Here is an 18,369-nt window from a genome sequence, read left to right as displayed (position 1 = left end):
AAGACCCAGAAATGATTTACATTGGGTACTTTGAGATTCAGAAATGTGTGCTCTAAGAGCAATACCAACAAAGCACCTGGATTCTAGCATCTGTTTTCATCATTCCGAGTCAGGCATCCAGGAACTGTCTTTCTTCATGTCTGTAAGTGGAGGCATCTGTAAAACCTGCTTAATGAAGCCGGAAAGTGGCTTTGACATGGAAGGCATCTGACTGGCCTTGGATGTAATCTTTCCCTAAAATAGAAGCTTGAAAGCTTGTAAAAATCAGAAAAACTCAAATGTACATGCATGTGTGTATGTTTGCATAGACAGAGGTGTGTAGAAATATATATTTGCACTCACATATACACATATATAGGACAGACATACGTGTATCTGTATATACATATAAAACAATATGTATGTCTTTCCTAGTCCTTCCTACTTGAGGGAAATGCTATGTACCTGGCTAACAGGGTGACCAAACATCTAGGTTTACCCCCAAATAGTTCTCTGGGTGTAATTACAATGATTACAGAGAATACCTCATCTTTCTCTCTCAAAAATGTGCCAACAATACATTTATGGCTACCCTTTGGATAATTATAAGTTATTGGACTTTAAGATCTAACCTATTTTGTTCACCAAATCCCAACCTCCCTTACTTTCCCCTTCACCCTCCTCCTGTTATCAGTTTTGGCAGAGGACAAATTTGCAGTTTCCCTCTTTAAAGGGATCAGTAAACCCTGTTGCATGGTGGCCTTTCTTGGAAGTGACCATGCCAAAGTCACAAACAGGAAGTTCTTCCTGTGGCCTTTTCAATGACCGGTGGCGTTTTTGTGGCACATACACTTCTAGTATACTATAATTCTATGAAAATTAGCCATCTAAGTTTTAACTCCATGTGCCAGAATTTTTGATTATCAGTAATAAACACATAATTATAAAATACACATAAAGCAAACACCAATGACATAAAATACAGGTGGCGTAAAACCCTGACTACGTCCCATAAAAATGGAGTTTATCATAGTTCCTTGGCCGGGAAAATGTGTACTGTCCTGATATGCAGAAACAAAGACAGGCTTTTCCATAGCATTTTTATAATTCGCAACCTCAACCAGTAAGTCAGAAAACTTATTTTATCACAAAGACTGAGCTTTCGGTGTTCTAAACCTCACATTGGCTCCTTCTGTGATTGTTACATCAGTTTAACAAAAAGGTACGTTCTGCTTTTATCCCAGTAGAAGCACAAAAAAATACACTCATAGTATCACGATTATGGTGATTTTATTGAACCATAAGCCATGTACCTGGGCACTACTTTTATTTTTTCAAAAGGAAAATGTGTGTGTATCACCTTGCCAAAGAATCAGAGTGTTACATGAATGTCATTTTGGCATCCCCTGTTACCTAGGTTAAGTTTTGTTTCACTGCCTTTTTTTTTTCAAGTCGTAATTTCATATTAATGCATTTAGTTATGAGTAATCATTTCATATGAGAAAATAATCCATTTTTTTCCTCTATTGCAGCCTTTTTTGGAAAATACCTCAATGAGTATAATGGCAGCTACGTCCCTCCTGGGTGGCGAGAATGGCTTGGATTAATCAAGAATTCTCGTTTCTATAATTACACTGTTTGTCGCAATGGCATCAAAGAAAAGCATGGATTTGATTATGCAAAGGTAATTTTCAGGCACTTTTACACTGCATCAATTTACTTCTTGCATAATGGGGAAAAGCCATTTTCAGTGTGTTAGCCTATGCACAAGATTGGCTTTCTACATCCTCGTAATATTAGAATGAGAAATTTTAAGGTAATTTTAAACTCCAAGCGAGAAAAAGACTCAAAGAACACTGACTTTGAATAGAGATTTTTTCCCCCTCATTAGGATGAAAGGCAATCAGCCTTTGATGAACGTATTATCAGGAAAATCATAGATGCCTCCACTATGTCTTGTGATAATTTTTTATTTTTTTCCCCTCCAGAGGACTTGTCCGCATGATCAAATGTTCACTTGTACTGTTTTGTGTTTCATTGGGGTGAAAGTATATCCTGTCGGTGGCTTCAGATTTAGGTGGAAAAATAAGAACAGACAAGGGCAATAATCCAGAATTGGGAAACCACATTCTTTGCTTTTACTCCCGTCTGACCATATGCTTGGACAAGGACACCTGCCCCATGGCAGCTGGAGTCCACAAGAACCTATAAGGCTGTCTATCCTACAATTTCCAAATCAGTTCACAGAAAATGAAATGGACATGTCCCATGGTTCTCTAACAAATGGGTCCCTGCATAGACTTTTAAAACCTACCCATGGAGTTCCCTTTGGGGCTCAGTGGTAATGAACCTGAGTAGTATCCATGAAGATGAAATGGACATGTCCCATGGTTCTCTAACAAATGGGTCCCTGCATAGACTTTTAAAAACCTACCCATGGAGTTCCCTTTGGGGCTCAGTGGTAATGAACCTGACTAGTATCCATGAAGATGAAATGGACATGTCCCATGGTTCTCTAGCAAATGGGTCCCTGCATAGACTTTTAAAAACCTACCCATGGAGTTCCCTTTGGGGCTCAGTGGTAATGAACCTGACTAGTATCCATGAGGATTCGGGTGCAATCCCTGGCCTCGCTCAGTTGGGTTAAAGATCCATTGTTGCTGTGAGCTGTGGTGTAGGTCCCAGATGCAGCTTGGGGCCAGCGTTGCTGTGGCTGTGGCGTAAACTGGAGGCTACAGCTCCAATTCAACTCCCCTAGCCTGGGAACCTCCATGTGCCGAGGGTGCCGCCCTAAAAAGAAAAGGGAGAAAAAAAAAAACTCACACAGGTTTTGTGGTTGCCAACTTAAAAGTATTTCCAGATCACAGGAGTGGAGGGGGAAATATCTTTGAATTTAGCCTGCTAATTAGCCTAAAATACCCTCTTCCCTTCTAGCCATATCCATCTCCTCATTTATCTAAAAGAGGCTGAGTATCTGCTCCATCTAGCACAGATTGCTGTGAAAAAGCCAATGGCAGAAATCAGGAAGAGGGGACTTGATTTAATTTTGGCACGTTGCTCTTTATGTTTGGCCTGATTTGAGTTCGAGGGACTGGGGGTTGGGGTTCGAGGAGACAAGGTGTAAGTCTCCCCTTTCCTACCCTTCAGAAAACAATGAATGCAAATGAATTCACAAACATTGCTAACAGGTTTCCAATCTCATCCTAGCTGAGAACTAGCAGGGACCTTGGAGGCCAATTTGAGCAACGTCCTACAAAGTGCACTAATTGTTACTGTTCTCATTTTTTTTATCTGCGAGGATGCTTGTCATGCTCCTTGTTCAAGCTATTAACCTTTCTTTCCCTGTTGTCCTAAAGAGAGCAAAGTAATCAAGATTCCCTCCAAAGACTAAATCGGCGTAACTTGCCCATTATCACAGCTAATTAAGTGTCAAAGACAACTGTGTTGAAAAGAATGTATATCCTTTTTTAGGGAGGAAAAGAATGAAACAGACACTCCTGAGGAAGAAGGTGCTAGCCTCTGGACTTGTCTTAACAATGACACGTGACACAGACTTGGTCCCCAGGGCACCGCTTTTGCAGCTGTTCTGGTCCTCGAATCTACATGCGATTAGTCATGCCTGGGAGCCTCTGACTGTGCACGTTGTCTGGGCACTTTCTCAATAAACTTTACACCCAAGCTCCAGGCCAATGATATACACTTAGAGGAAGCAGGTGTTTTAAGTTTTCCTCTTTTCTTTCTTTTTTATTCCATTTCTTCCCTCCTCCTGATGGTCTTGCATCAGCCTCTCAGACTGCGGGTTGAGTCATTTTATTAACAAGTCAAGCTCTAACCCCAGCAGCTGGATCATTTTAGTTGTGCAATTAACAGAGTATAATCTGCAGGAAATCAACTGCTCCCCATATTGAATGCTTCAAATAAATGAATTGATAAAATGTTGCTGCTTTTCCCTGTACACTCAGATTTTGGCCACAACTTTCATTAGCAATTGTTGTGTACTTTCTCGCAGGTGAATTTTTGATTTAAAGGAAAGATCTTTTGTTTGTGCATTTATGCATGTGTGTGTGTGTGTATTCTGCCACTGTGAATTTGTAGTGGGCGTGGGTATTTCCTCCTCTTGAAGTAATTAAATTTTTTGTCAACGAATTACATCAGCGAAACCTGAGAATGAAATATGTATCCGGTGTTTGATGTGCTCTAACATTTGTATTGCCAGATATGATCATTATCTTGGGTAAACAGGACTTGACTTTTTTTTTCTTTTTCCTAATTGCTCAGTTGTACATTACTTTAAAAAAAAGTTTGTGCATGTTTCCAGGCTAGCACCCTAGAAAGTAACTGGCAACTGATTTCTCTGTTTCCGGAAGAACTTTTAGCCTCTTTGGGAAGTACAGTTTCCCTTCCTGCTTAAGATCTTACCTCCTTCAGTGAGTTGATTCTCAGGGAAAGAGGTTGTTCAAATGTGATCTGATGACTGTCACCTTTTGTAATTTTTGTTTTGTGTCAAATGTATGTTTCAGGACTACTTCACAGACTTAATCACTAACGAGAGCATTAATTACTTCAAAATGTCTAAGAGAATGTATCCCCATAGGCCCATTATGATGGTGATCAGCCACGCGGCGCCCCACGGCCCCGAGGACTCGGCCCCACAGTTTTCAAAACTGTACCCCAATGCCTCCCAACACATGTGAGTAACAACCTCAGCTCTGCCCCTGCTGAATGCGGGCCCCTCCTTGGCTCCTCACACTCCTCCCCTTCACCCCCTTTCCTTCCACGAGGCAGGAACGCAGGCTTCTACCCCAGGGACTAGGGAACAGGCAGGTTCTGGCTAGGTGGTTTGATTAGGAATCACATTTCCATCACTTGTTAAGTGGCTCAAGGAAAAGAAAGAGAAGCAGGCTCAGTGAATGGGGCAATTTTTATCAAGCATTTCCTTTGGTTGTCTGAAACAATATTCAGGAACGTGATCATATAATAACGATGATCAAATGGTATGCTTTTCGTAGCAGCAGAGTGGCGACCCCGGGTCTGGTTATAGAAACAGGGGTTGAATTTTCTGGGCACGGACTTTTGCAGCTTTGCCGCAGATGTGCAATTAGAAGAGGCAGCTGGAGAGGGCTCACCCCAGAGGCTTCTCAGGTCACGGCTTTAAAATAACCTGATGTTTCTTTTTGAGATGAGCCTTGGTGAGGAGGGGGCAGGGAGGCGGGGGGGGGGGGGTCTGCTTATGGCCTGTGGGGTCGATACCAAGAGCAGCGGAGCTGTGTGATGCCAATCATTCTCACTAGCCTCCCATGCAAGAGTCTGGATGCATAGGCAGCAAAGAACATGATTTTGTTTTTTACTCTGTCTTCACACTTTCTCCTTAACCATTGCAAGAATATACGGTCTTCAACAGAAAGCAATTGGCTCTATGTCTGCTGAAAATTTGACCATCAGAGATGTAGGGAGCAGGGAATTTCTGTTTCCTTCATCACTAAACATCCAGAATTCAGGGTGGGGTTTTTTTGAATATTTTTTATTTCATTTTATTTTTGTTAAAGTATAGTTGATTTATTATATTGTGTCAACTTCTGCTGTACAGCAGAGTGACTCAGTCATATATATATATATATATATATATGAACATTCTTTTTCTCATACTGTCTTCCATTCATGTTCTACCCCAAAAGACTGGATATAGTTCCCTGTGCTGTACAGTAGGACCTCATTGCTTATCCAGAATTCACTTTTAATCTGTTTGTGCTTAAATATCACCCCATCTCATCCACACTGATTTTCTGGGTATCATCTCAGACAGGGAAAAAAAAAAGAGAGAGAGATTAAATGTACTTCTTTATGAAAAGTGATAAGTAACTACTGAAGGTATTCTAGTTGCTGGTCATGCCATTATTCCTGGAAAAGTTTTTATTCTAATTTGTTAATTATTATATCTAGTAAACAGATGGCTCCTGGTCAGTGGTGTCTAGATCCTCTCTAACATATCATGGGGACTTAGAAGAAAGGGAAGACAAGAACTAGCAATACATCTGAAGCCAGGGTGGGTCTCTACTGAGCATGCCCAGGAACTTGCAGGCTAGGAAGTGTTTTAGTGCATAAAATATTGTTGACAAATCAGAAAGATGGCCACAGGACCTGGGGAATCGGATCTGGATGAGCCGTGGTGTTTTGGAACCAACCCTACGGACAGATACACAAGCTTCTGAAAATCCACCCTGCATATAACTGTGCAACCAAATTCCTGACTGAGTACAGATCAGTACAGATTTAGTAACCAGCTGGTTCAGTGAAAGAATGAAGTCTTTGCAGGCTTCTTCTGTGCCCTAGGCCCCACCTTTCCTTTTCTTTGGGGGTCACAAATCATTTCCTGTGGCTTCCTTTGTTGCATCAGTAGAATCCCAGCCTAAGATGACTTTCCACAACTATAAACTTCACCAGTGTTTTCCTGAGTTTGAGAAAGGGTTGATGAAATGTGGTTTTATGGCTCCTTGGAAGTCAGCCTGCCTTTGAAGCTTCAGGGCAAGATCCTGAGCCTACAGGAAAATCAGCCGCAGGTCAAGAGGTTCTGAGAGCTCAGCAGTGCACAGACAGCAACGCAGACTGGAGGAAGCTGCAGAGAAGCCGGGGCCGCGACAATGGCTTTAAAAAAAAAAAAAAGAGGAGTTCCCTGTGTGGCTCAGCTGTAACGAACCCAATATCCATGAGGACGTGGGTTCAATCCCTGGCCTCACTCAGCGGGTTAAGGATCCGGCATTGCTGTGAGCAGTGATGTAGGTTGAAGTCGCAGCTCCAGTTCAACCCCTAGCCTGGGAACTTTCATTGTCGCAGGTGCAGCCCTAAAATAAGCAAAAAAAAAAAAAAAAAAAAATCTGATTCCAGCAGTTAAAAATTCTGTTTAGTTCCACAAATATTTATGAATGCCATTTGGGACCTTATACAGCACAGAGGAATTTAGATATGAGGAAGGTACAATTGCTAACCCTGGAGAACCAATGAACTAGGGCAGAGGTTGGCACATGGGGGCCAAACCTAGCTTGCCACCACTTTTTATAAACAAAGTTTTATTGAAACACAGCCATGCTCGTGCACTTAGGTATTGTCTTTGGCTGCTTTTGCAGTACAGCAGTGGAGTTGGGTGGTTGTGGCAGATACCATATGGCCTGCAGGACCCAAACTGTTCACTGTATGGTCCTCTCCCCGATAAGTTTGTCTTGGACCCCTGCTCCAGGGGGAAGACAGGCAAGTGTCCAAATCACCTAATCAACACTAGACCCAGAAGTAAGTGCCAGAACACGGGTCCAAGGGGCTGGGGAATGTGGAAGAGGAATATGCACACCTTTTGGAAGAACCAGGAAAATGTAAGAGCCCAATGTGGACATTCAATGTGGACCTCAAAGGATGGGCCAAATTTCTGCAGCTGATCCGCAGAAATCAGATAGATGGTCTCCGCAAGAGAAAGTGGTGTGGAAAAGTGGTCTTGGTGAAGTGAGGCTGTTTAAGACATGAGCCAGGAAGTGAGGAAAGCGGTAGGAGATAAAGCTAGAAAGAGAAACTCACAGAACATTGAGAATTTGAGTAAATTTGTACGTCAGCATAAGCAGAGAGTCCCTGGAGGTTGTGTCGTAAAGGGAGGACCACAGCATCTGTGACTCGATGATGTGTTTGTGGGACAGGGTGAGCGCCATGTCTTACTCCTCCGCCACCTTGATCCTTCCCCCCCCATGATCATTCTCACATGCAAAGAGTTTCATTATTTCCTTTTTAGTTCAAATGAGCCAGCTGTGTGCCTCACCGGTGATTCTCTAAAGGGAGACCTGCACGTGGCAGAATGCAAAGTACTCAGGCCTCAGAGGCAGATGAGCGTGGGTTCCTATCTCAGCCGTCCTTGCTGCCACCTCTCAGAACCTTCACAGTCTCATCTGCAAAACAGGGGGTAATACCAGCCTCTTGACATGAGGTCATGAATGACAATTAAGACAAGACCCCTTTCTGGGACACAGACTACTTCACGGATACTAATTCTCCTGGGCTCTTTTCTATTAAGATGAACCATATAAAACCGTTCTTTCTGGATCTTATCTTTCCTGACCTACAAAAAGTGCAATTTCCTTGCTCAACTTACCATCCCAGGGAAGCAGCTAGAGAAAGGACCCATTGATACTTGTCCCTTGTGACAGGACATGTCTCTTGAGGAGCTGCGGCCCGCATTGTGATGAGCCCCTCACATCTGGCAATTCTGAAAACACAGGCAGGAGAAGCACCAGCCTGTGTAGTGTTATCTTCTCCAGGTGCAAAATGTGCTATCGGCAAGTGCCAGTTTGGAGGACACTGTTAGCCACAGAAAATGAAAATTCACCTGGGAGGCAGGGGCGGTGATTCAGCCACGTTTGCTGCTAAGCCTGAGGCTTCAGTGCATCTAGAATGAGGGGATCGGCTGTGTCTCCTGCAGGCCTAAGAAGCCTTGAACTCCGGGCATCTTCATGGTAAAGGTCTCCCTGCTGCCGCTGGAGGAAAGGGCTGAGGAGAGTCCTCATGCGTCCCTTGTCCCTGGGAGCAACTGCCCAGGCTCCGAGTTCAGTCCGCAGACAAAAGGAGAGAGACAATTTGAAGACAGGCTTTCCATTGTGATTTCCTGCATGAGAGCATTAGCAAGGCACTCAAGCAAAGGAGGCAGGAAGTTAAGGACTTTGCAGAGAGATTTAGCAGCCCTGTGAAAACAGCTAGATGCTGTAGGCTCTCCCCTGTGGGTGTGTGGTGGGGGGTGGAGGGCAGCGGGATGCATGCCCCATGAACGCTTTCCCTGAGGTCACCTACCTTGGTGGTCAAGCATTATCCCTGTGCCTTTCATCCGCCTTGGATTAGGACTGTCTGACCCCCTCAGCCTGGAGCTGAAATGTATCGCATTTCCACCGTGTTTGCTGTTCCCAACAAAGCAAAGAAGTCTGTCCAAGTGCTAGCTTGTTGGCTTTACCAACTGGAGGCTAGAGGCTCTGCCAACCAAGGATGAGAATGGATTACCAACCACTCCAGCCAAGGAGGCGCTGTTTAATCAGACAGTGGCTCAGTCCTTCCTGGTTTCCGAGAGACCTGACGGAACCTTTGTCACTGTTACATATGTAATGATCCTTACCCTAGAGCCCTTCATGGTGGCCGAGACCCTAGCGTGTTTTTCTAGGAATTACCCCCCACCCCCCACCCCGTGTGTCCTCATAGTAATCCTATGTCCTCAGCCTCCCTCTGCATCACGTCTCCCTCCTGGCCTCACTGATGTGAGAACATGCACCTGAGCACAAAAGCCATGATGAGAAAGGAGATTCTATTCACCTTCCCAAAGATCTACTTTGGAGGAGGGGGATAGTTTGCGAGGGACTCCCTTATCCCTTTCCTACCAACTATGCCTCTATGAACTTAAAAAAAAATTGTTCCAGTTCAACAGTTCTTTCTTTCCTTACCTGGAAGAGTATATGACTGTATGTACATACACACACTCTGAGGTTCCTGTGAAATCTGACATTTCAGTAGCACGATCCATGTCCACTGCCTTGCAGGAATTGTTCTGAAAGTGAAGGCTTTAGAAGGACGTAGCATGTCAAAGGGAAAACTACATCGGTGTAACCTCAGAACAGCTGTAGAAATACCTTTGTTATCTAAAGTCGGAAAGACATGTCTTGTCTTAAAATGAATGTGCCCATTGTCTGTCATTTCTTCCACAAACACACAAAAGGAAGGACATGCATTCCAAGATGAGAGAATTTTAAATTCTCTATAAACCTTTCTGACCTGGACAGAAGTAATTGCCCCCTTTCCTGCATCCCCACCTGGTTCTCCATCGTTTCTTCCGTATCCCTTTGCACTGGCTGTTTACCCAGATTTCCAAAGTCAAATGGCACAACTGTAGGGGGCAGTATTCACTCAAAATACCACATAAATGGTGCCCAGCTCTTTCCTGAAGGCAGGACCCAGGGATCCATCTCTCCCTCCCAGTGCCTGGTGAGCACAACTCCTGCTGCCTTGTTTGCACAGCACATTTTTATTTAGCAAATGAATAAACATGTTAATCCCACCAACCAGCTGTCATTAGAACACTTTTTAGGAGTTCTCAGTCGGGGCTCAGCAGTTAACAAACCCAACCAGGATCCATAAGGATGCAGGTTTGATCCCTGGCCTTGCTCAGTGGGTTAAGGATCTGGCGTTGCTATGAGCTGTGGTGTAGGTGGCAGACATGGCTCAGATCCCTTGTTACTTCAGCTGCAGCTCCGATTCACCCCCTAGCCTGGGAACCTCCATATACCGAAGGTGCTACCCTAAAAAGACCAAAAAAAAAAAAAGAAAAACAAAACAAACTCCCACTTTTTAAAATAGTTGAACAGTTGGTTTTATGAATTAATAGGATGCCTAAAGATAGTAGAATTCCATACATTTTTAGATTAAAAAAAAAATATCCAGAGTTCCCAGTCATGGCACAGCAGAAACAAATCTGACTGGGAACCATGAGGTTGTGGGTTTGATCCCTGGCCTTGCTCAGTGGGTTAAAGATCTGGGGTTGCAGAGAGCTGTGATGTAGGTCACAGATGTGGCTCGGATCTGGTGTTGCTGTGGCTGTGTCGTAGGCCGGCAGCTGTAGCTCCAATTAGACCCCTAGCCTGGGAACCTCCATATGCCGTGGGTGTGGCCCTGAAAAGACAAAAGACAAAAAAAAAATCCAAAGTCTTTTTTTTAGGGAGTTTCCTAGTAGCTTAGCAGTTAAGGACTCAGCATTGTCACTGCTGTGGCTGGGGTTCCATACCTGGCCTGGGGAACTTTCACATCCCTTGGGACAGCCCAAAAAAAAAAAAAGTTATACCAAAAAAACCCCCAAACAAACCCAAATGGCTTTGCCCAGGTCAAATAAGTAGACAAGGATGAAGCTGGATCCTAGATCTTCCACTACACTAAAGTTGTTCAGTACCCATCATGGTCACAATTCAGAGCAGAAGTGGTCCCTGTGTACATATCTGCACTATTCTAATTGGAGTTTGCCGCATCATTTGGAAGACTTTAAATTCCTTTTATGGCATACCTTTTTATTTTAAAGTTTTAAGATATTCCTATAATCAAGATCATTTGGTATTATCCTGCATGTGTGTAGAGGTCACCTACCTAAAGACATTTGAACTCAGGCGGGACATATCTTCACAAAGTCAATTAAATAAGTTCAATTTTAGTGAAAGCTGAGATGGTGTGGCTTGGGAGATTAAGTATAGAATTTCCAATTTAATGCTTTGAGAGTGTGCATCTTAAATCTGTACAACTTGCTTATTTGGGGAATTGAGACCTATTTTTCAGTGAGTGATGGTTCTGCCACCAGCAAGGTTATTAAGAGTTAGGGCTTTTGTTGTTGTACGAGACCAAATAACAAATGAAGAAAACACATGTTCAAATATAAAACACTCAAAATATATTTATTTCCTCTGGGGTGACAGCAAAGGCCATCCCTGGTGAAAATGAACTGCTAAGTTCTTTGCATTTCCCCGAGTATGGATTTAATACACAACACGTGCATTTCTTGAAGCTATTTCTGTGCCAGGAAGAATTATTCTCCTAAAATACCCACCCATCCAAAAGAAAGGTGACGTGATCGATTTTCAGAATTCTTCTCCCCGTTATGTAAGCAAAATGAGCAAGACATCCAAAGTCTGGGGACAGTGAACCTTGGTGGCAACGTCGAACTTACAAATGCAGTGGTCTTAAGGGGTCTTTGAGCTAGTGTGCAGAGCAATAAATCCAAACAAACAAGGGCAAGAGAAAAGCCATATTCAGGGAAGGCTTGCTGGGGAAAGCTCGCATTTTTAAGTATTGGAGCAATCTGTCAAGGGTTACAGGTGTATTCCTGAGAGTATGTGGTCTGGAGTACACAGTTATGGTCAAAACATGTATCTGAACAGACCACAGGAAGTCTTAGCAGATGAGGCACATGTGACTGTAACTTTGACATGAATTTGAGGGGGTTGAGGATTTTTTTTTGTTTTTTGTATTCTTTCCCTTCATGGTCTATCCCAGGAGATTGGATATTGTTCCCTGTGCGGACAATAGGACCTTATTGTCTATCCATTCCAAATGTAAGAGTCTGCACCCACCAACCCCAAACCCCCTGTCCATCCCTCTCCCTCTCTCTCCCCCTCTCCTTTGGCAACCACAAGTCTTTTCTCTATGTCCATAGGTCTGTTTTATAGATAGGTTCACTTGTGCCATATTTTAGATTCCACACATACGTGATCATATGGTATTTGTCCTTCTCTTTCTGACTAACTTCACTTAGTATGAGAATCTCTAGTCATGTCCATGCTGCTGCAGATGGTATTGTTTCATTCTTCTTTATGGCTGAGTAGTATTCTGTTGTGTATATGTACCACATCTTAATCCATTTATCTGTCAATGGACATTTAGGTAGTTTCCATGTCTTAGCTATTGTGAATAGTGCTGCTGTGAACATAGGGGTGCAATTTTCTTCTTGAATTATAGTTTTGTCTGGATATATGTCCAGTAGTGGGATTGCTAGATCATATGGTAGTTCTATGTTTGAGTTTTCTAAGGAAGCTCCATACTGTTTTCCACAGTGGTTGTACCAATTTATTTATTTATCATTGCTGTTTGTAGACTTATTAATGATAGCCACCCTGACAGGTGTGAGGTGGTACCTTATTGTAATTTTAATTTGCATTTTAATAATATTTAGTGATGTTGAGCATCTTTTCATGGGCCTACCGGCCGTCTGCATGTCTTCTCTGGAGAAATGTCTGTTTAGGTCTTCTGCCCATTTTTTTTGATTCGGTTGTTTATTTTTTTGTTGTTAAGTTGTACAAGTTGTTTGTATATTTTGGAGATTAAGCCCTTCCTTGTTGGTTGTTTTGTTTGTAGCTATCCTGAAAGTTGTCCTTTGGGGTTTTTTTATGGTTTCCTTTGCTGTGTAAAAGCTTTTAAGTTTGATTAGGTCCCATTTGTTTATTTCTGTTTTTCTTTCTGAACCACCTCTGTACACTTTACTTTCTCATTTGTGAAGTGGCACTAAGACGCCCTGCCTTCTCCAGGCTGGGTGCCACAGCAATCAAATGAGCTGTGACATGATAAGACCTCTCCCAGCTACGTGTAAGAGTGGGTGTCATGGGGTCCCAGGATTTGTCCTCTGGAGTCACTGAAATTTCTCTGAAGCCTCACAAGAACTCCTTGAAGTTCTTGCTCCCATTATGGAGATGAGGAAACAGAGGCTTAGAGGAAAAAGTTGCTCCAGATCACACATTAGTAAGTAACAGGACCGGAGAATTCAGGTCTGATTCCAAAATATTCTGGAACAATTAGATATGTGGTTTGCCACTCTTCTCTGAAACAGTTACCTGCTTCCTTGTGTTCCAGCCCACAGCTCCAGGCCCTGTTTGAATCATTGTAAATCAATTCTTAGAGGGAAGCAAGCCTTAATTATCACTGAGGGACAGAAGGCTGCATCTTCTAGGAATTTGGCAGACACCAGCAGGAGGCGACCGCAGGTCTTTGGCAAAAGATCACTTTTCAACAACATTGTCAGTTCCAGAGACCCGACCTTCCACCTGCAGGTCCCTGAACAGCTGCTGTTCTGCGGGAAGCAGTGGCAGCCTGTCTTCCTTTAAAAGGCACATGCTCGCCCCCCCCCCACACTGCCCCCTGCTGAGATCCCACCTGGAATCTCATCCCCAGAGCTGGGGGTGGGGCCTGTCATCTTCCACTTTGAGAAATTAAGAAAAAAGGGGGGATGGGAAAGGACAGCTTTGACAACAGACTCGAACTCTCCCTTTTAATATAAGCCAGGTTCAGCATATGTCACTCTGCAAATCCAGGAGTCCAATTCGAGGCTTGTAATTTGCTGCAACCTTCCCTGCGCCTCAAAGCCAGGTCGGGGGGAGCTCTGCCAGGCACTTAAAGGTAATCAGTTGGAGATGCAATTTGCCCCTTCTTGACGCCCCCCCACCCCCGCAAGCCAGCGTTTCCCTATTGTAATTTTTTTGGGTGTTGAGGTTTTGTGGTTTAAACAAAAAAAAGTCAACTTGATTTATTTTTAAATTAAGGCAAACCAACATCCAAAGCAGGAAGAGGAGGCTGGTTAGGTATTATGAAGAAGCCCCATGTAATCTTTTACAGCCGTGTCCTTTTTCAGGGCACACATCAGTGAATGGTGAGGGACCTTTCGTGACCAACTTGCTGTATTTCTCTGACCTCAAACAGCCCCCACAGATGAAAATCCCTTTCGTCTGGGATTTAGAAGCGCCTTCCCTCCACCTCCTCCTCAGCCTCTTCTTCTAATCCTGTTTGTAAGGCGACACGCCATGTGAAGAATAAGAAATAGAAATAAGAATAGGGCTTAGGTCCTTTCCTCTGGCCCCCAGCTCCTAAGACACAGGGTCTGACCAGGCCAGCGGTTCAAGCTTAGATGCCAAGAACCCTTTCAGGCCAAAATGGGACTGTTTGGTTCATGAGTCCTTTACCTGGTAAGCAGATGAAAGTTGACGTTGCCTGTTTCTCTGAAAAAGAATTGCAGGTGATACCAGAAATTTTGTTTTTTAATGCCACGGGATTTTTCAACCCAGATCCTTCTATAAAATACAATTGTTTATTGGTTCGGGTAGGGAACGCAGGTGCCTCTTCTGGGCACTTTAAAGTGATAGATTAAATGGATAAAGAGGGAGGGAGGGCGGAGGAAGGAAGGAAAGAGAGAGAGGAAGAGAGAGAAGGAAGGAAGAAGGAAGAGAAGGAAGAAGAAAAAGAAAGAAAGAAAGAAAAAAGAAAGAAAGAAAGAAAGAAAGAAAGAAAGAAAGAAAAAGAAAGAAAGAAGAAAGAGAAAGAAAGAAAGAAAGAGAAAAAAGGAAGGAAAGAAGAAGGAAAAGAAAGAGGGAAGGAAAAAAGGGAAGAGGAGGAAGGAGGGAAGGAGGAAGATATGGATATAGAAATAGATAGATAGATACATAGATTGATACATAGACAGATTTGTTGTTCCTCTAAAGAGCTTTTTATGAGAGGTGCTCTTATCCCCATTTACAACTGAGCAGCCTGGGCTTCTCATGCGTTTCCCACTCTACAAATCTGTCCCTTTAAAGGGGAGTTGACTTAGACTTCTGAGCATAACTGTGCATTTTCAGGGACAGTGTCTCCACTACCCAGTGTTATATTGGCATTTGTGTTGTGGCACTTCTGCTAGGTAACCAGCATCCATACAGATCATCGGGGTAACTTTTTACACCAGGAAGGAAGGCCACTGGTACCAAAACAGCATTTTTCAACTATTAAAGAGAGAAGTGCTGGTGTTCTTTAATGGCTCAGTGGATTAAGAACCCAGCATAGTGACTGTGAGGATGCAGGTTCCATCCCTGGCCTCATTCAGTGAGTTAAGGATCTGGCTTTGCCATGAACTGTGGGGTAGGTCGCAGACTTGGCTGGGACTCCAAGTCGCTGTGGTTGAGGTGTAGACCGGCAGCTATAGCTCCGATTCCACCCCTAGCCTGGGAACCTCCATATGCTGTGGGTGTGGCTATAAAAAGAAAGAAAAAGAAAGAAAGACCAGCTAGAACCAGTTGTCCTAGAACAAAAGGACCTACTTCCCTATAGTTAACAAAAAGTATGCGCAGCACCTGTATTGGTTTGTCTATAACGAATAGCTTCATTGGTAAGCACGTATATGGCAGTAGACTTGATTCTAATTCCAGTAAATCCAATTAAATTAATGGTATCTATGTACAAGGTTAGGAATGAGAAGAATTTGTAGAGACTAGATATATAACTAATCAATAAACTACCCTAGTAAATTCAAGAGAAAAATGTGTTGAAATTTTGATTTGTCATCATTGCACATAACATATGTGTGCCTATATTTAGTAGTCTAATTAGCGATAAAATTTTATGAGTGAACATCACCGTAAGAACATTCCCTTCTACGTTCCTGAGTTTTATCTGTAAATTTGTAACATGATCACAGTCATCTCGAGGTGCTTTTTCATATTTTATTCAATAAGCCCAGATGAACGTGCACTAATTCGGCTTTTAGCTGCCAGTCTTGATTTTCTACGTTTGAATCCAGATTTCAGATCTCTTTATAAACACAGAGAGACGTTAGGGGAGAGAAAAACCCTTTAGCAGTGTCTAAATTATCTTTCCTAAATGGGTATTTCACAACCGCTAACTCGAGCTCTTTCTTTAAATGACTGAAAAACGTATGTAGTAAGACTCCTTTCTGGATATTTGCAGAACTCCTAGTTATAACTATGCACCAAATATGGATAAACACTGGATTATGCAGTACACAGGACCCATGCTGCCCATCCACATGGAATTTACAAACGTCCTGCATCGCAAACGGCTTCAGACTTTGATGTCAGTGGATGATTCTGTGGAAAGGGTAAGCACAGGAACCTGCCTCAGGGACAGGATCTGGTCCAGCTTCCCTCGGGTAGACCCATTCTTGCCAGTCCTGTGGTGGTGGCGGTTGTTGTTCATTTTAAAAGAGAGAGAGAGAGAGAGAAAGTGTGTGTGTGTGTGTGTGTGTATTCAGTGAATTTATCCTCCCTCCCTTATCTCATCCCCTTTCTGTTACCTCTCCAGGCATGGTTCTTTTGGAGCCAGTATTAAAGAGGAGATTAAAATCAAGACATCATAAATCAAGGACTGTAGCCACCAATATCATCAGGAATTAAGCAATTAATGTAAATTACTAAAGCAGAACCAGTAGAAGGCAATAGGGGATGGTGGGGATTGTGATCCGCTTAAAACTAAGCGCCGCCATCTAAAGCAAGGAGCAGCTGGGAGTTCTCATTGTGGCTCAGCAGAAACGAATCTGACTAGTATCCATGAGGATGCAGGTTCGATCCCTGGCCTCGCTCAATGGGTTAAGGATTTGGCATTGCCATGAGCTGTGGTGTAGGTCGCAGATGCAGCTCAGTTCCCACTTTGCTGTGGCTGTGGCATAGTCTGGCAGCTGCGGCTTCAATTCAACCCCTAGCTTGGGAACTTCCACATGCTGTAGGTGCAGCCCTAAAAAGCAAAAATAAATAAATAAATAAATAAAAAGTAAAATAAAATAAAGCAAGGAGCTTCAACTAATTCTTGCCATGTAGAAATGGGGATCCAAGATTAAGTCTTCTGACGTTTAAAAGAAGCCAGAAATAAAGATTTTATTTGAAATTTTCTGAATTTTAAAACATAGCGAGACATGCCATAAGTGCCAGATCTACTTCAGGCTCAGAAGTAGTCTGTTTTTAACTCTCAATAACTAGATAGGAGTGATGATAGTAAAATTTGCTATAATAATGGATTTTTCAAGGTAAAACCTTAAAGTTTGGCGACAGAATTTGTTTTGATTTTTTTTTTCCCCAAAGAGGCAAACAGAACCTTTAAGCAGAACATGCCAGAGTTTAGAAAGTTACATTACTCCCTAAAATCACCTATATTGTTGGACTTTTTCCCTCCGGGATTGTAAGCAACTAGAAGATATATACAATGTACATGTTTGTCGACCTCATTCAAGCAACTCTTGCCTTTTAGAAATAATGGAAAAAAGATTTGGGGGCAATCACAGCCACATTATTGTCACCTTACGCCATCACAATTGCTTCTGACTGGTCTCTTGCTGTGTTTCAGCTGTATAACATGCTGGTGGAGACGGGTGAGCTGGAAAACACTTACATCATCTACACCGCCGACCACGGTTACCACATCGGCCAGTTTGGGCTGGTCAAGGGGAAATCCATGCCATATGACTTTGATATCCGCGTGCCTTTCTTTATTCGTGGTCCAAGTGTAGAACCAGGATCCATGTACGTATTTCTCTGTTCCCAGCATTCAGCTGTCGTAGCTCATGTACATCTGAGATAATTCAATTACCAATCTCAGGGTCTGGTTTCCTTTCAACCAAACCAAACCAAAAAAAAAAAAAAAAAAAAGGTGCCTGTCGCTTGGGAATTTAAAAGATGAAAACCCCCTCCCCGATCTGCCCCCTCCCTCACCCCCTAAGGGAAAGAATATGACTTAAAGAGAAAGGAAAAATCATTATTCATGATTAATTCTCTCAAATTGACCAGAATCCAAAATTCTGTGCAGACACAGAATGTGATCTTTGGAAACATCATCTTTGTCTTCTTTGACTCTTTAAAAAAATAATAATAATAACCAGTGCCAGAGTTCCTGCTGTGGCGCAGTGGATTAAGAATCCAACTGCAGTGGCTTGGATCACCTACAGAAGTGCAGTGAGTTAAAGGATCCAGTGTTGCCACAACTGTAGCCTGGTGGCCCAGGAACTTCCAAATGCCTCAGGTGTAGCCATAAAAAATAATTTTAAAAAATCATAACCAGGCCCATCCTCTTGGGTTTTTTTAAAAACGTATTACTAAAGAA

At 42.9% G+C, this 18,369-nt stretch overlaps 1 protein-coding gene across 3 annotated transcripts in view; it reads left to right on the top strand.

Moving 5' to 3' along the window:
* Nucleotides 1-18,369, top strand: part of LOC125129260 (extracellular sulfatase Sulf-1) — a 155,414-nt gene that overhangs the window by 93,168 nt on the left and 43,877 nt on the right. For all 3 annotated transcript variants that reach the window (XM_047783782.1, XM_047783781.1, XM_047783783.1), the window contains exons 5-8: nucleotides 1,512-1,663; nucleotides 4,500-4,669; nucleotides 16,228-16,378; nucleotides 17,617-17,792. In XM_047783782.1, the coding sequence (XP_047639738.1) occupies nucleotides 1,512-1,663; nucleotides 4,500-4,669; nucleotides 16,228-16,378; nucleotides 17,617-17,792 (649 nt within the window). The remainder of the gene's footprint in view (nucleotides 1-1,511; nucleotides 1,664-4,499; nucleotides 4,670-16,227; nucleotides 16,379-17,616; nucleotides 17,793-18,369) is intronic.

This window comes from Phacochoerus africanus, chromosome 6 (assembly GCF_016906955.1).
Source record: "Phacochoerus africanus isolate WHEZ1 chromosome 6, ROS_Pafr_v1, whole genome shotgun sequence".
Classification (NCBI taxonomy): Eukaryota; Metazoa; Chordata; class Mammalia; order Artiodactyla; family Suidae; genus Phacochoerus; species Phacochoerus africanus.
This window is presented reverse-complemented; position numbering and strand designations above follow the sequence as displayed.